Genomic DNA, 17,608 nt, shown 5'->3' on the forward strand with positions numbered 1-17,608 from the left:
CTCTGATCTATGCAAAGTAGTAAACATAGTCTCCACTTATTATTTGTTACCCTGAGAGAATTTATATAGTTTAACGATGATTACTTTGGCTGCCCAGTAAACATTCGATGATCTTGTCCCTAGTATCTATCCTTACACAAATAACATATGTCCAAGTCTTTGCTCTATTCTAGCAGTCAAAATGTTAGCCAACGATTGCGACATTTTGCGCCTAATTGCGCCTTTTCATTCATAATGTGTTCTTTTTCCAAGTAAAATTTCAAACTTATCTGAAATAATTTCTTGAAACAATTGAAGTTCAATAGTGAGGGAAAAGTATTGAACACACTGCTTCTAATCATTTCAAATAATTGGATGAAGTTTCAGAGAAGAAGGAAGATTTATAAAATATGCAATGAATAAATTAATTTCAACTAATATCGCCATCTCTCTCTCTCTCTCTCTCTCTCTCTCTCTTTCTCAAGAATAGCATTTCAATATTTTTGTACATGATATATGTGACACCAAAGATATTTTTAATTATTTGACACCAAAGATATTTTTAATTATTTGCAATTTTCAATGAAATAGAGAATAACATGACAACAAACATTTGTTGAACTTGAAAAATAAAAATGAAAAAATTGTTTTATAAATGGTTTTTTTTTTTATCAAGATAAAATTAGATATGCTTATCAGTTCACGCATTATGTGTACAGTTATCAATAATATATACTTTATCAGTCGTAACATTTTTTTAAATTGAATTAATTGAGAGCTGATTAGACCTCTTAATCAAATTGGCCAACAGGTTTCTGGATAAGTTACAGCGAAATTAAAAGAAATGAAAGTTAGTTCTAAATTTAACAACTTATCACAGACAACTTCAAGTACTCAAAGGATATTGTAAAGAGTCTAATCGATCATTTCTATTTCTTGATAACATCGATCAACACTTAGTGATAAGATTCTTTCTAGCTATGTTGATTTTTTAAGTCAATTATTATTATTATTTTTTTTTTTAATTAAAATTTTTAAAATATTATAAAGAAATGTCTCTGTAATCAACAATCACTAAAAACTCTCTTATTTAGGAATAAAGTTAATATTCGGATTTTTTTCATTAAACAATCATAATTTTTAAATCTTCTGGACAACACTATCATTTCTATTGTTATCATTGTTGTTAGTAAAAAAAATAAATTAAAATATAAAAAAAAACTTCAAAATCTTTGCGAAAAAAAAAAAAACAATGTAATTTAATGCAAAAGCTATTTTCTCTTTTTATCATTTAAATCTTTTAACAACGATTTCTTTTTTCCCATCTCTCAACAGTAACATTTGATTAATTTCCATTATTACAATAATTATTTTTTTTTAATTGTTTCTGAAACAAACTAACAAAATAGCAATCAATCAATATTCCTTATCAGAACTAACAAATAATCAATATTCTTTATCAGAAGTAACAACGAATCAATATTCCTTATCAAAAGTAGCAACTAATCATTAATCACAATATAAGTTTATTAATTTCCATTATTACAACAATTATTTTTTTTTTTAATTGTTTCTGAAACAAATTAACAAAATAGCAAAAAAAAAAATTAATCAATATTCCTTATCAGAAGTGACAACTAATCATTAATAACAGTATCAGTTTATTGATATCCATATTACAACAATTGGCATAATAGTTCTTATCAGATGTTTTGAATTTATCGGAATTTCACCTCTATTTCTCTTTCATATTTTCATTTCAAATTTAACAAATGAAAAAATAAAAAAAAAAAAAAAAAAACTACTATCAATTAATTTTGTTAGCTATTTCTCTCAGTTCATGTTTAGAAATTAAGAAAATTTATTAACAAACTTATCACTGACTATCAGTTTAAAATAATACAAATTGCTATTTTAATTTTAAGTAACTTTTTGAATTCTGTTTTATTAGTCGGCTTTAGACTTTTTATATTATCTGAATGAACCAATATTTGATGAACTAATTGAGAACGATCAGTTCCATCAAGAATAACACCGATCATTCTCGATCATCTTATATTGATCGTTGATCATCTCATATTGACTTATATCAATTGCTAATCATTTATTAGCCACTTCAAATTGCATTTCTAATAATCTTAAATCTTATCACAAACACAAATACGTCGAGAATGTTTGCTTGTTTACCTGCATTAAATTCCAATGTTTTTTACCTGAATATATAAGCGCTTCACTTTTCTGGTCACTCTCGACCAATTAACATGAATTACTTTCTAAATGTATAAGAGCCAATGGTCACTTAATCTGTCCATGTCTTTTTGAACACTTTAAATCACAAATTTGCTATATTAAGATTCCGTGATCAAAAACGGATGCAATAATTTAGCTCAGTTTAATATCAAAAAGTTCATAGAATTCTTTCTATAACAAGAAGAACTGTTACAAGTCAATATCAAATCATTTTTCTTATCAGTTCAAATTCTTTAATGCTTCATTAACTGTTTTCATATCACTTATCAGTTAGAGTAAAAAATTTCAATTATTGAATTGGTCCAATTTTCATTGTACATTTTTGATTTCAAATTGAATTCTAAAAAGTTTTATCATTAATGCAGCCAAGAATTGTTTATTTATTTTTGATTATATCTTATGGCTCATATAAATGAAATACAAAAAAAAAAAAAAAAAAAGATTTGAAAAATGTGTATGCAATAGTTTCAATCACTCGAAAGTATATATTTACTTACTTTTATCATTATCATACAGCAATGATAATAACTTTTATTTTTTTTTTCTCTTCCAGATCAGAATAATTTGCATATTTGATATAATCGTATTAAATATTTGATCAACAAAAAAATTGTAATATTTTTTGATATGTTTTGTTTAACATATATAGCTAATGGCCACAGTTTTTTCTTCTTTTCTTGTTGTTTGTTGTCCAATGATATTTTAATGTGCCTACTTGGCTACTTGGCTGAATACACTTGTCCTAGTCTTCAGTATCACACGACATCATTGCATATATCGTTTTCAACCATTTAACTTCATAGATTGTTGTTGCTACGTAACATTTCAAATATTATTTTCTATGTATGACGTAGCATCCGGCAAGATAGTCCGTTCCGATTTTTCATCCTTACTTTTCTCATTTCTCTTTCGTTTTTTTTTTTTTTTTCATTTTTGATATAAAAAAATTCTCTGAGAGAATAAATTTAACATTTAAAATGCTAATCATTATCTTCTCACCCATTTCACATTAATATTTAATTTGATATTTTAAAATATGAAAAAGGCATTGTTGTTAGTTTAAAGTTTAACTTTTTTTTTTTTTAAAAAATCAAATTTTTCTTTTTTCTTCTAATTTTTCTTTATTCGTTTAGTTTGTTTCACTCAACAATAAAAGGATGTATTTAAATTTGTTCTTCAAATTTTATTTGCTAATATCCACCCACACAGGAATGAATTACTATTTGAAATAGAACGAACTGAATGAATTATTAATGAGTGTTCTCTCTTACATTGCTTCTTTACTGATCTAATGAAATTATTTATTCTCGACGAAAATGTCCTGATAATTTCACAACTGTCATGATTTATTGGTATTTTGTTATTGTTTATGCTATGAAATGTTTTCTCGATTTTTTTTTTCTCGAATGTTTTAACTTTTGAAAAAAAAAAAAGAAAAATTCAATTCATAACGTTTTTGTTTTACGAAAAAAAATGAAAATTTTCAGCAGCAAAAAGTCTAAATTTGATAAATTTGTTGTTGCAAAATTTTTAGCAAATGTAAGAATGAATAAATAAGTTATCAGTTACAATGAACTTTTAACAAGTAAAGTATGAAAACTGATAAGAATTGATACAAAAATTGATAAATTTGCAAAAAAAAAAAAAAATTTCCTTTATTATCATCTAAAATTTAAATTATGCATACATTAATACAATTAATATTTTTATGAATACAAATTTAATTATTTATGAAATATTTCTGTAAACATTAAATAATCTTTCTAATAGATATCTTAATTGTAATTAGAAAAAAGAAAAAAAAAACAAAGTAATTGCTAAATTAGTGAAACATTTTTTATTCTATTATATCTTTAAAAATATTAAATAAATTACGAAAAGAGAAATAAATCTGTGTGTCATTTTATACTTTTTTTTTTTTTTTTCTTCCATTTTATTTCATTTATTTATTTCTGATAATTAAATCATGCAAAAGCTCAAATTAAATAAAAAAGAAAAAAGAAAATCATTAAAAATGTGAAAAGAAAATGCATATATGCGCCACTGTGCAAATTCTTTTTAACTTAGTCCCAAATAATGTTAATTTAGAATTTATTTCCAACAAAGTGTCCTCATTTAAAGCTAAAATTCGCATTTGACGATCGTTTGATAATTTTTTTTAAAAAAAAAAAAAAAAAAAATGAAATAATAACTAAAAAAAAAAAAAAAAATTGTAACGAATATATATTATAAAATTTTGTTTTCAAAAAAAAAAAAAAAAAGTGTTAAACGATTTTGATATATTTATTTAATTTTTTAAAAATAATCATTTTGTTTTATTTTCAAAAAAAAAAAATTTTTCAATTCTTTTCTAATTTGAAAATTTCACAAAAAATATTTGCATTATCGATCAGAAAATAACAAATCCACTGTTCATTCATCTATTATTCATAAATATCAAATTTGACAAATTTAAAAAATAAACAAAACAAATTTTCCTTTTTCTATCATTGAAAATTATCAGAAGAAAAGTGATAATAAATAGAGTGATAAAGCTAATATTTCAAATCATTAAAATAATTTTATTTAATACTTAATACTTTTAATGGAATGAAAATATATATATATTTGTCAACCAACACATTTATTTGTCACATAAAATGGACTAAAAAACGGTTGTGGTATATTTATTTAACTTTTTAAATATTCATTTTCTTTTAATTTCAAAAAATTTTTCAATTTTTTTCTAGAAAAAAAAAAAATTTTTTTTTTTTTTCAACTGATTAAGTTTTCTTTTTTTTTTTTATTTAATCAATTATAAAATAAACAATTTGATTATTATCAATGAGGATAATTGCGCTTGCTGTAAAAGATTGAAAAAAAAAAGATTCTCATAGAAATGTCATTTATTGTCGTATGCTTTTCATATCATATTTTCGTAATATCATTTTATTTCATTTTAGTTAGATAATTTTAACTTACGAAAATGTAAATACATTAAGGATGAATGTATCATATAACTTTCATTTTCACTCTCAATTTTTTCATCCAAAATGAAATGTATCATTTAAATATGATAAATGAGCAAATTTTTTTTTTTTTTCATTTAATATTAATTTTATTATACTAATTTTGCTTTTTATTTAATATTAATTTTATTAATATAACTTTCTTCTTTTTTTAAATTAATTTTACTACTAATTACTGGATGGATTAAGTAAACATTCAAAATATACCTTTTCAAATAGTTTTCTGCTAAAAAAAAAAAAAAAAAAAAAAAAAAAAAACTTTTTCTCTGCTAGAAATTGTGTAAAATTTTCAAAATGTCAGCTGCTCAATCGGCAAATTTAACAAAGTATTTTGTTGAGAAGTATTTAGGAATGGGTTTAATCCGTTCCGTTTCTTTTTATTTTCTACTGTTTATGGAAGAAAAGAGAAAAAAAAAAAACTTTTATTTCTGATATAATTTTTAAGCTTATCATATCATATCATATCAGGTTATTATTACATGTTTAGATCAGATTAAACATTTAGTGCATTTATTTTAGATCATTAATTTGATCTAAATATGAAATAGTTTGAAATAAGTAAGAAATTTATTTCAAATAATAGTATTAATAATAATAATAATTAATGCTTTATTTGCGTATTTATGTTGTAAAATGTATGATTAAATTTTATTTTGAAATAGTGAATTCATTCGAGTTAAAATTTCAATTAAAATTTTTATGAGTTTATTATTATTTCAAATAAAATTGAACTTAAATTTTTGAGCTAATCATGCATTCATGATTAGTTATGCTAGAGAAAAAGTGATAAAATGAGAAGGAAATATGATAATAACATATTAGAGAAATATATTTAAAATATTCATTTCAATAAATGGATGAATGAATTATTGATTGCTGTTGATTTGTTACAAAATATATTTGATAAAATTTATTTTAAATTGAAAAAACTTTTTTATGAGAAAGAAGAAGACGAAGCATTTTTTTTTTTTTTTTTTTTTGATAGAATAATAAGAAGAAAAAGGGAGAAAAAAATGACAAAAATGAGAATAAAATAATAATGAAAAGTTAGGGAAAGAAATTTTTTTTTTTTTTAAATTATTTGTTTCATTCATCAAAAAATTTGCCATTATTTTCAGTTTATAATAATTAATGCTTCATTACTGTTAAAAATTATTGCCTTTTTTAAATTTTTTTTTTTATTTTTTTCATTTTTATTTTTTTTTTTTTTTTGTTCCAAAAAATCTTTTCCCTTTCACAATTAGAATTAACTCCGCCTTTATCGATAATGTTATTGTTAGCAGATACTTTTACTATCATCATCATCATCATCGTTATCATTATCACTGATTATTCCATTGTTATTATCATTTTATTATTATCACAACTATTACTATTAGCATTAGCATTATTGTGATTATAGTTAATAGTAACACTTGCAAATATTATCATTATTGTTAAAACAGGATTGCATTATTTCTATTTATCATTCGGCAACTATTTTAACAATGAGTACTGATTTTTATTGCTACTGAATGATAATAATAATAATAATAACCTGTGATCATTGGTTAAAAAAGCTGTGACAAATTGTGAGACAATTGCGCATGGACGATGACACAAAGTGTGTGCAAATAACCGAAGCAATCTTAGCTCGAGGCATTAATGATATCACAAGGTAAGTGCTTTTTTTTTTTTTTTTTAGCAATCATTAAATATAGAATGATAGTAATATTATTATTTTTTTTTTTTGCAAAAAATATTTCCGTCAAAATATTTTTTATTCTTTCTATCCTACTTTGTACTTTTGTCTCTTATTTAAATCACATTTTGTTCAATTTCAACTGATCAAACATCCAAATGGTTGTATTTATTAAAATTGTCAAGTTGATATAAAATAATAATCAAACAGATTTAAAGTAATGTCACATCAATTTAACATTGAATGTTGTCAATATTGACAGGAAAAAAAAAAGCATAAATTTTTGGCAAAATTAAATTTCACATTCATTTACTGTTATGATTGAAATGCAAAAAAAAAAAAACTAATAAATCTCTCAAAGTTGTTTTTTCAAAAAAAAAAAAACAAACTTTGATCGAAGTAAATGAAAATATTAATAAATTTTTGAAACATCTATAATAATTGAATGAAATGATCCATATTATAAATTATAATAATAATTTAAAGAAAAAATTTAATAAATCTCTCAAAGTTGTTTTTTCAAAAAAAAAAAAGAAAAATTTCCATCAAAGTAAATGAAAATATTACAAATAAATTTTTGAAATATCAATAATAATTGAATGAAATGATCCGTATTATGAATTACACTAGTAATTTATACTTAAAATCGAGAACGATAGCAAAATTATAATTTCAAATTTTAAATTTGTCATAGATAATTTTAACACTTTTTTTGTAGGTTTTTTTTTTTTTTTTTGTAATATTTCAAATTTTTAAGAGCTTTGTATAAAAAAGTAAGAAAATTTAATTCATTGATTGAAAAAAAATGTTTGGAATTAAGTAATGACGTAAAGAAAATGGCTGATTTCAATTTTCAAACGAGAATAAAGGATTTCTATAGTAGGAATACTTGAAAAGTATTAACACTCACAAAATATCGGATAAGATTTTTCTTTTTCTTTTTTTGTTTTTGGAATGCATCAGTTGACTCGATTGCTTCTCCTAACAACAAAAAATATTTTAGTAACAAAAAAAAAAAAAATTGAAAAATGCAAACTTTACATTTGGCTAAAAAGAAAACTTTAACATTTCCGCCTAATTTTTTTTTTTTTTTTTTTTTTTTTATGTGGCGCTATTTGTCAAAGTAAATATAAGTTTGTTCTTTCTTTCTTTTTTTTCTTCTTCTTCTTCTTTCACAAAAATTATTGTTTCAAATTGTTGAGGAATGAAAAGAGTTTTTTTTTTTTTTTGAATGATGTCATTGATGAGAAGAATTAGTATTTTGGTTTAGAAAGTGATAAAATATATGTGAATGTAATTTGACATTTTTTTATTGATAAGAAAACTAATAAATAAATTTTAATCATCGAATATGTAAGTTTTTTTTTTTTTTTTTTGATTGATATTTATTTAAAATATTTAATTTTGTTAGGCGCTAAATGTTTTGAGCATTTTTAGTAGTATTGGATGGAAGAGCGGAAAATAATTCGAGTACTGACGTAAGTGGAAAGTAACAACTGGCGCATTAGGACTTGTTTACTAGTATAATTATTCAAATATCTGCCCTATAAATATTGGCCCTTTTTTTTATTTCACTTTTTTATTTTATTCAAATTCTTTATAGGGCAAAAAAAAAAAAAAAAAAAAAAACTCGATATTTCCGAATTAGTTTATATGGGAAAAAAAAAAAATTTTCTCAAATTTTTCTCAAAAATGTAAGAAAAAAGTTTATAAAAAAAAAGTGTCAAACTAATATTGTCAATTTTTTATTGGATAAAATTTAAGAAATAAAATATTACTTTGTAAAAAAATTATTATTATTATTATTATTAGTAATATTGTTTGAATAATAATACTAATATTCTAACAGTTAAAATTAAATGAATTCATGTATATTTAATTTAATTAATTAAAAAATTTCATACGATAATTAATTTTCGATAATTTCAAAAAAATAATGAAATAAATGAATTCAAAAATTATTCATTCGAGCATCCAAAAGAACAGCTAATAATTTCCAATATTTAAATTTTTTAAAATCATACCATAATTGAACAGTTATTGTTATATTGCAAAAATATTTCAAAAACATTTCAATTTGTAAAATTTTTTTTTTTGCATACTTACAAAATTTTTTACTTATTCCAAAAATGCAAGTTTTACCTTTACCTTTTGTCAAATATATTACCAAAAAAAAAAAAAAAAAAAATGACAATTACATCAAATATTTTCACCAAATCGAAATTTTAGCGCCACAACGAATTGAATAAATCAATGCGCTAATGTTTTTCAAATTTTAATATGCAAAGAAATTTGGCCTCAGTAAAGGAAAACAATGCCAGAATAAATTTTTTTTTTTTCAAAAAAATCACTTTTCATATTTTCTTATTCAATTATATTTCCGATAAATGTTTTATAAATGAAATTTATTCAGTGCAACAATTTATTTGACTGATAAATAAAATTGATAGCTTAAATTGTTATCGTTATCAAAGGGTGGCATTAATCTGATATTAATGATGATATCAGTATGATGGTGTGATAAAGTGGAAATCAGAAATTTAGCTAAATACGAAGGATCAAAATTCATTCATTAATTTCATTAATTTTTTTTCATGACGTTTATGACGAATCTGTCACCATTAATGAAATCTTTTAGAGTGAATCATCAAATAATTATGACAGGTAAAATCTGCTTATTATCAGCTTAACAACTAACCTTTTATTTATTTGATGTTTAATCTTGCTTAAAGTTTCGTCCCTTTTTTTTTGATTTAAAAAAATTATTCGTTGTTATCGCTTATTGTTATCCTATAATGATGGCTTTTCTTTTTAGTAAGACACAAAAAAGTTTCAATAGCTAACTTATATTTCTTTATCAATGATTTTAGTAATCAATAATTATTCCATACAATAATTAATTAATCATTAATTAACATCACATTGAAAGTATTATTACACACTAATATTTGGTTATAATTTTCTCAGTAATATCAGATTATGAGTTTAAGAAGTGATAAGATTGTCCTATATATCAAAAGTTAGTAACATATGTTTTTGGAACAGTAAAACTTAGATGAGGGCAAAGTTCAAATGTCACATCAGAATACCGATAAGATTGCCCCATATATCAAAAGTTAGTAACATATGTTTTTGGAACAGTAAAACTTAGATGAGGGCAAAGTTCAAATGTCACATCAGAAGTATTCTCTTGTGACATTTGAACAAAATAGTGCTTTCAAGCAAAAATTATTTGTATACGATAAGGTTTAAAAGATTATATTATATACCATAGAGTTGACAATAGACGATAATTCATAAGCAAATATCTTTAGTGAAAAATTTCTGGAAATTTGCATCTATTAATGAGCAAAGATCAAAATGATTGAACTATTAAATGAAACCATTTTTTATTGTATGAGCAAACTAAAAACTATTGAATATGGTTTAAAAAATCCACATTTGCATATTTTTTTTTTTTAATAAGTATAATTCAAAGTAAATGTACTAACAGTTGAAATTTTGTGAAGAGAGATTAGAAGTCGCACTAAACGACTGTTCAGGAAATGACCTTTCCAATAGATTTTTTCCTTTTCTTTTTTGTCGTAAAATTATTTCATAAACATACTAACCTAATGGGAATAATCTAATATTTAATGTTGTGACAAAAAAATTATTAATTCAATTGAACTTTTCATTTATTTTTAATTGATAAATGATTGATGAGAGAAAATTGACAAGATAATTCATCATTTTATCATTTAAAACCATTTTATATAACGGAAGAGTGCATTATTATCACTGCTGAAATGTCAAAGATAACGAAATGAGAAGTAAGAAGAACGGAAATGTGATTATTTCAAAATTTCTCTCTTCTTTTTATCTCTTTAACAAAAAAAAAAAATAATAATTTAAAAGATCAAAGCATTGATATCAAACTGATACCAAAATAATCAAACAATATCAGAAGAAAATGCAAATTAATGTACTCTTTTCCCCTGGCAATTCAATAACTGATTATGTAATGATAGATAACTGATAACTGATAATAGAATCACTAATTGAAATAAACACTAATTAATGTATTCAAAAAAGCAGTATTGAATTACATGAACTTTGCATTTAAGCAACATTTACGCTTGCGCTGAAACTAAAATGTTACTTTGTTTTGCTGTCAAAATTAGTGAAACTATTTTTTTATTGTAAAGCAAAAACATAATATGATATGAAACTGATAGGATGATAACAATGATAATAGCTGTAAGCTGTGATATGTAACAGATTAGAAGATAACTTGATAATGATTGTAAGCTGTGATATGTAACTGATAACAAGATAACAGTGATAATGATTGCAAGCTGTGATGTGTAAGAAGGTAACAGTGATAATAATGATTAAAGGTGTGATATGTGAGACTGATAAGAAGATCAATTTTTATCTCTTAGACGGATTTTTTTTTTTTTTATTTTAAATTGATCAGTTAAAGTAGTGAAAATTGAAAATTACATTCCATCGTTCTTTTGTATACAAGGAGTGTAACTTTTTGATTGTGACTTTTGATTATCAAAAAAAAAAAAAAAAAAATAGATCAAACTCAAAATGCTTATTGATTGATTTTTTTGGAAATATAATTTTCATATTTCTCTTCTTGTTATCAAATTTAAAATTTTCATTAAATATTTTTAAATTTTATATGATAAGTTAATATCACTATGATTAATCATACTTTTTCCACAAAATTATTCCTTTCATTCATTCGTTTTTCATTTCTCAACAATCTTTTATTTCTACTATTTTCTCTTTTATTTCCTTCAAAAAAAAAAAAAATAATTAATTACTTAATTAATTAACAATTTTATCTTTATCATATCAAAAAAAAAAAAAAAAGATAACAGATAAATTAATAATAATTACAGATGGCTAACAATTGAGGTGCTTTTCTCATTTCTTTATGGTCTTCTTATGCTCATTGGTATTACTGGTAATGGTAGTGTTTTAATTGCATTTACAAAAAATCGACGACTTCGTTCAGCTCGAAATATTTTTTTGCTCAATTTAATTATAACTGATTTATTACTATGTGTTACCGCAATACCTGTAACACCATGGTATGCATTAACAAAGAATTGGACATTTGGTGCTTTAATGTGCCGTTTAATGCCACTATCAAATTCATGCTCTGTTTTCGTAACCAGGTAAGTAAATTTAATTCAGAAGAGAAAACCTTATCGTCTTAAAAGGTAGTCATAGCAACCTTTTAAATATATATATATAATTCTTGAAAGCATTTTTAGCAGAAGATTAAAAGAGTGAAAAAAAAAAAAAAAACGAAGAAGAAGAAGAAGAAGAGGGATACATTAATTACCATAGAATTTGATTTTTTTTTTTTTTTTTTTAATTTTATTGTTTAAAATAATTGAAAATGTGTGAAAATTTTACGATTAAAAAGAAAAAAAAAAAAGGAAAGGAAATAGCTGTAGTATAATGACAATATATGAAATTATATTTCATTAACAATGAATTAAACAATTTTAAAATTCTTATTGAACATTGATGATAATTTTAATAAACTTAGTGATAAAGAAATAATTGACTCTACAATTTGAATATTTATTTATGTATCGAAATTTTCATTTCTTATCAAAATTTCAATTTCTTATATCTTTTGCACTTCATAGTGATTTCAAGAATGTAAATAAAGTGGAAAAGGTAGCAAAATTTTGTTAGCATCATTTGTGTCTTTCAAAGTTGTCACTTATAAATGATATGTTACTCATAGAGTTAAGAGTTTAACAGTTCAATCATATGATTTAGTTGCAAAGCTGTTATCAGTTAAGAAGTGATGATGAAAAAGAGAATTTATCTTTTGACATGTAATAAAATAAAATAAATTAAAATATCTTTTGACAATAAAATAAAATAGAGTAATAAAATAAACTAAAATAAATTTTTAAAAAAAGTTACTGTAACTTCCATTTCGGAATTATTTGTATCCTTCATTTCAACAGTTATCAGAAGGCAGAATGAGACATTAAATCATAATTATATCTCAATAACTTTACTTTATACTTTATAAAAAGAATATTTTCATTGTAACTTTCTTGTTGGAATTACTTTTAGTACAGAGATAATTGCTTAGAAAAAAGATAGTTTCAATTATGAATTAGAAAATTTAGAAGTTTTTTTTTTTTTTTTTTTTTGAAAAGTACTGTTAAAGAAATAGTCACTTCAATTTTAGCACAAACATTGAAATATTTAACTTAAAATGAGATTTTAGGCTAATTAGTAAAATTTGATATACGATTAGCTAATTGAAACTTGTTGAACAATACCATTATATTGAAATTAAGAATAAAATTGATATTTTTTTTTTTTTTTTTTCAAAATTTCAGCTGGAGTTTAACAGCTATAGCAATTGATAAATTTGTTCATATTATGGGGCCAATTCGTGCACCTGTATCCATAAGCCAAGCAGGCCTAGTTACTGCTTTTATCTGGGTGGTTAGTACAATGATTAATATACCATATCTTATGAGTTATGAACTTGTTGATGGTGCATACTATGTACCAAATAATACTGCACCATTCTGTGGTCTTTTTTGCGATGAAATTAATTGGAATGGTGAAATGCCTCGACGTCTCTATGGATCATCTGTTGTTCTATTACAGGTAAATTTGAAAAAAAAAAAAAGTTAAATTTAAGCACTGACAGTAGATTGGTCGATTGGAATTAATAGAATTTTGATATTTTCTTCTTCACAGAAAGTTATTGTTATTTTCTCTTTGTGCTTTTTTTTTTTTTTTTTTTTGTAAATAAAACTAAAATATGAAATTGAAAGAAATTGTTTAGTTTGTTATTCCATTAACAATTATAACATATTGCTATGCTCGAATATTAGCAAAAGTTGCCAGTGATATGATTATTCAAAATGTACAATTCAGTAAAAGTTTATCAATTGCTCAACGTGAAGAAGCAACAAATCGAAGAAAACGAGTAAGTTAGATGAAGAAATTCGTTCGTAAATTTTGTTAAGTATTAATAAAATTGAAAAAAAGATTTTGTAAATTTGAAAATGATATATTTTGATAATTCTCACTTATTATCTTCTTATCATTAATGAATGAAAAAGATGATGCAATTTCATTTGAGACTTTCTTGGGAAAATATTTAATGCTTTGGGATGATTTATTTAAAAAAACTACAAATATGATTAACTTATTGATAATTGTTAAATTGTAAGCAATATGTTAAAAATTCTACACAAATTATCAATTGGTATTTTTTTGAACTGATCAGATTTTTTTTTTTTTTCTCATAGGTTAATTGAGATTACTTATAGGTTAATTATATACTTATCGGTATGGTAATTGCATTTATCGGATGTTGGCTGCCACTTACAGTTGTTAATATGCTGAAAGATTTTAGTAAATTATTATTTCTTTCTTTTATTTAGCATCAAAAATAAGAAACTTTCAAGATTTATCTTATCATTTGTCATTTGATAAAATTTTTACAAAGAATTGATAAAAACTATGAATGAAGAGAGCTTATCACCTTGATATTTCAGAATTAGAACCATTGTTTCTGCTCGAACAACCATTCTTCTGGCCATTATTAGCTCATGTGATAGCAATGTCAACTGTCATCTGGAATCCACTCCTCTTTTTCTGGCTAACAAAGAGGAAAAAAGCGCACACACAAATGCCACGTTTCAGTGTTTCATTTAATGCATTTGGCACAACAATTTCGCGCATTAGTTCAATGCATCGTAAATCAAACGCATTTCGCTCCACTGCTTGGTAATATATGTATATATCTCATTTTATGCTAATAATTGCATTACTAATTTCATTTTATTAAATTAAATTATCAAAAGATTTGTTTAGTTGAATTAGTAGAGAGATTAGGTAAGAGTTATTTTAATTGTTGAATTAGTAGAGAGATTAGGTAAGAGTTATTTTAATTGTTGAATTAGTAGAGAGATTAGGTAAGAGTTATTTTAATTGTTGAATTAGTAGAGAGATTAGGTAAGAGTTATTTTAATTGTTGAATTAGTAGAGAGATTAGGTAAGAGTTATTTTAATTGTTGAATTAGTAGAGAGATTAGGTAAGAGTTATTTTAATTGTTGAATTAGAATTAACAAACAAAATTTTACTTCTAGAAATTGAATTTTTATTTTTTAATGTGAGAAAAGTAAATTAATATTAATATGCTATATTAGTCTGAATATTATAAAGCTTGTAATAAATATGATGAGTTTATTTATAGTATTATTTGGCATAGATGTATTCCGGAATCGTTTGATGGCACTTATTGCAGCATGTTAAATAGAGAACCATCAAGCAGAAATGATATGCAAAAATCACATCTCAGGAATGGTTTGACAAATTCGAAGAATTATCTAACCATAGAAGCGGAACGATTGATATGAATGAAATAAACGTTTATAAATTGCTTAAATAAAATGAATGATGCATAAATAGAATAATCGATGAATGGAATTAATCGGAAGAAATTTGTAAATTTTTGACTCAAAGAGGAGAAAGAATTTTTGATTGAGTATATTAATGTGCCTATATTTTATATAACTTCTCTTCTTATCATTTACCAGTTAACCAGTTATTTTCCTTTCTAAAACAAATGCTCAAATGTTCAAATCTTTAATTGTTGAATTGATTTGTCTACAATTGTATATTTTATGCTTATTATCAAATCTGCTAGAGTAATAATTGAATATTACTAAATCACTCACTATCTATACTTTTTTCTAATACAGAGAAAAAAAAATGAAAGAAATATGCTGAAGAACATTTAGATCAATAATTTTATACAAACTTTTGTAAAGTTTTGAACAAATTAATATTGGTATCAATTTGGAGTACCAATAATTTCGCCTTTTTTTTTTTTTTTTGTATATATTGGATATTGCTAATTGCATACAGATATGAATTATGTTACTAAAGATTGTACATAAAAGAAACTAAATTACTTACCACGGAAGAATAAGGATCAATTATTCGTCGAACATTAACGAATCACTGTGGAAGAACAAGGATCAATTATTCGTCAAACATTAGTGACCACCGCGGGAGAACAAGAATCAACTATTCGTCGAAATCAACGACCCTCACCATCTTAATATGCTAATAAACGACTTGAGGACTCTTTATAACCACCATATTACTTGAGAGTTGGGTATTCAGAGTACCGTTCCGATGAAAAACCCTTCTTCTTGATTCGTCTTGTCCACTAACAATGCCCCGGAAAATGGAAATTTCAATGAGAATATACGAGTATTTACTAAGATATTATCGAAAATATAACACATAAGTAACTTTGGGATGAACAAAATACCAAAGAAGCCACAGGTCAACTAAGCAGCTTCAAATGACACTTGTCAACAAAACTGGTATCCTTTAACAGTCCTTGGTCAACTTCCAGTGCAGAAAAACGGAATGATACAAAATATGAAGTGTTACCAATTTATTAAAAATTCAACATATTAAGAATGGAAAATGTATAGAAATATACAAGGAAAATATGCTCATATAACAGTAACTTCTATGTGATACCCATCCTCCACACTACACATCGGATCCATCACAGTATCTCAAAAAAAAAAAAAAAAAGAAAATCAACTTCCCTTTTCCTAAAAGACTTTTCAACCTATCAACTGGTAACCACATCACCTGAATTTTGAGCATTATCCTCATTTCGAACTAAGAAAACTTATCTAACTGGCACAGTAAAACAAACCATCAAAACTATTCTTACGTTAAATGTAAGCAGACCCTATAACATACTTGAAAAACAAAATTTAAAACCAAGATTTGCTATAAATTTGCTACAATACCTAGATGACTGATAATATACGATGCGAAACATTAAGCAGAAAAACAGCGAAACACGCCAAATTATAAGATTTAACTTATATGTTCAATGGCTTAGAGAAATCACAGATCCTGAAAACATCTGAGAACTTCTTCTTACCAAGAAAGAAAAACAATAATTTTTTTGGTAAAAGTAATAATAATAATAATAATAATAATAATGATAATAGTAATAACAAATATCAACAATGACAACAATGGACAAGACTTCATTGTACTAAAAATTCAACACTTACTTAGCAAAGAATACACCAGAAGATCAGCAGTGCTCTATAAAAGCTTGGACAGCAATTAAATAATTGTCAGAGCATCTCTTCAACTATTTTTGTAAATCGATTCTATGCAACGTTGGATGCATTGCTGTTTAGCATAAAAGAAAGAGTAATCAGTATTGCAAAAGAATTCATACCACAATAAACAGCTTTACGATGAATAATTACATGCATTAACATCGGCAAAAGCTGCCGGCATATCCCAGATACTTTAGAAAGGAATATCCTAACAAAGAAATATATCATTCCTAATTCAATATTATTTTGCTGAAATGAGGCTAGGACGCGTGCATACACGAAATGCATAGAAAATATACAAAAAATGAAAACTCAAAATTAAAAAAGCATGTTATCATGGAGGATGGAAATTGCGAATCTCTGAACAAAGCGTACTGCAAAGAGCACAATTGAAAGCTTAGAAAAAACAAACGAATGTCCACGATGAGTTTAGGATAACAGTATAAAAGAGGAAAGAATTTTAATAACGATCCAATGACCGAAAGGAATGTCTAGGATGCTACGAAAACTTACCACGATATACACATTA

At 24.1% G+C, this 17,608-nt stretch overlaps 1 protein-coding gene and 1 non-coding gene across 3 annotated transcripts; one reads left to right on the forward strand and one right to left on the reverse strand.

Moving 5' to 3' along the window:
- Nucleotides 1-251: 251 nt before the first annotated feature.
- Nucleotides 252-355, reverse strand: Bma-mir-268. Its single transcript, XR_006228189.1, has one exon. It is a non-coding gene; the product is annotated as a pre-microRNA Bma-mir-268 (primary transcript).
- Nucleotides 356-6,823: 6,468 nt separating this feature from the next.
- On the forward strand, nucleotides 6,824-15,330 carry Bma-npr-5 (conserved hypothetical protein,hypothetical protein; the record flags this gene model as incomplete). Of its 2 annotated transcripts, none has more annotated exons than XM_043082385.1 (7): nucleotides 6,824-6,894; nucleotides 11,814-12,092; nucleotides 13,290-13,566; nucleotides 13,748-13,891; nucleotides 14,238-14,322; nucleotides 14,466-14,697; nucleotides 15,168-15,330. In XM_043082385.1, 7 exons carry the CDS (start codon nucleotides 6,824-6,826, stop codon nucleotides 15,328-15,330), a joined length of 1,251 nt encoding a protein of 416 aa, XP_042938319.1. The 2 variants fall into 2 exon arrangements, with proteins under 2 accessions (XP_042938319.1, XP_042938318.1); XM_043082384.1 differs by having other exon boundaries at nucleotides 15,219-15,330.
- Nucleotides 15,331-17,608: the final 2,278 nt, after the last annotated feature.

This window comes from Brugia malayi (genome assembly GCF_000002995.4).
Source record: "Brugia malayi strain FR3 genome assembly, contig: Bm_v4_Chr4_scaffold_001, whole genome shotgun sequence".
Classification (NCBI taxonomy): Eukaryota; Metazoa; Nematoda; class Chromadorea; order Rhabditida; family Onchocercidae; genus Brugia; species Brugia malayi.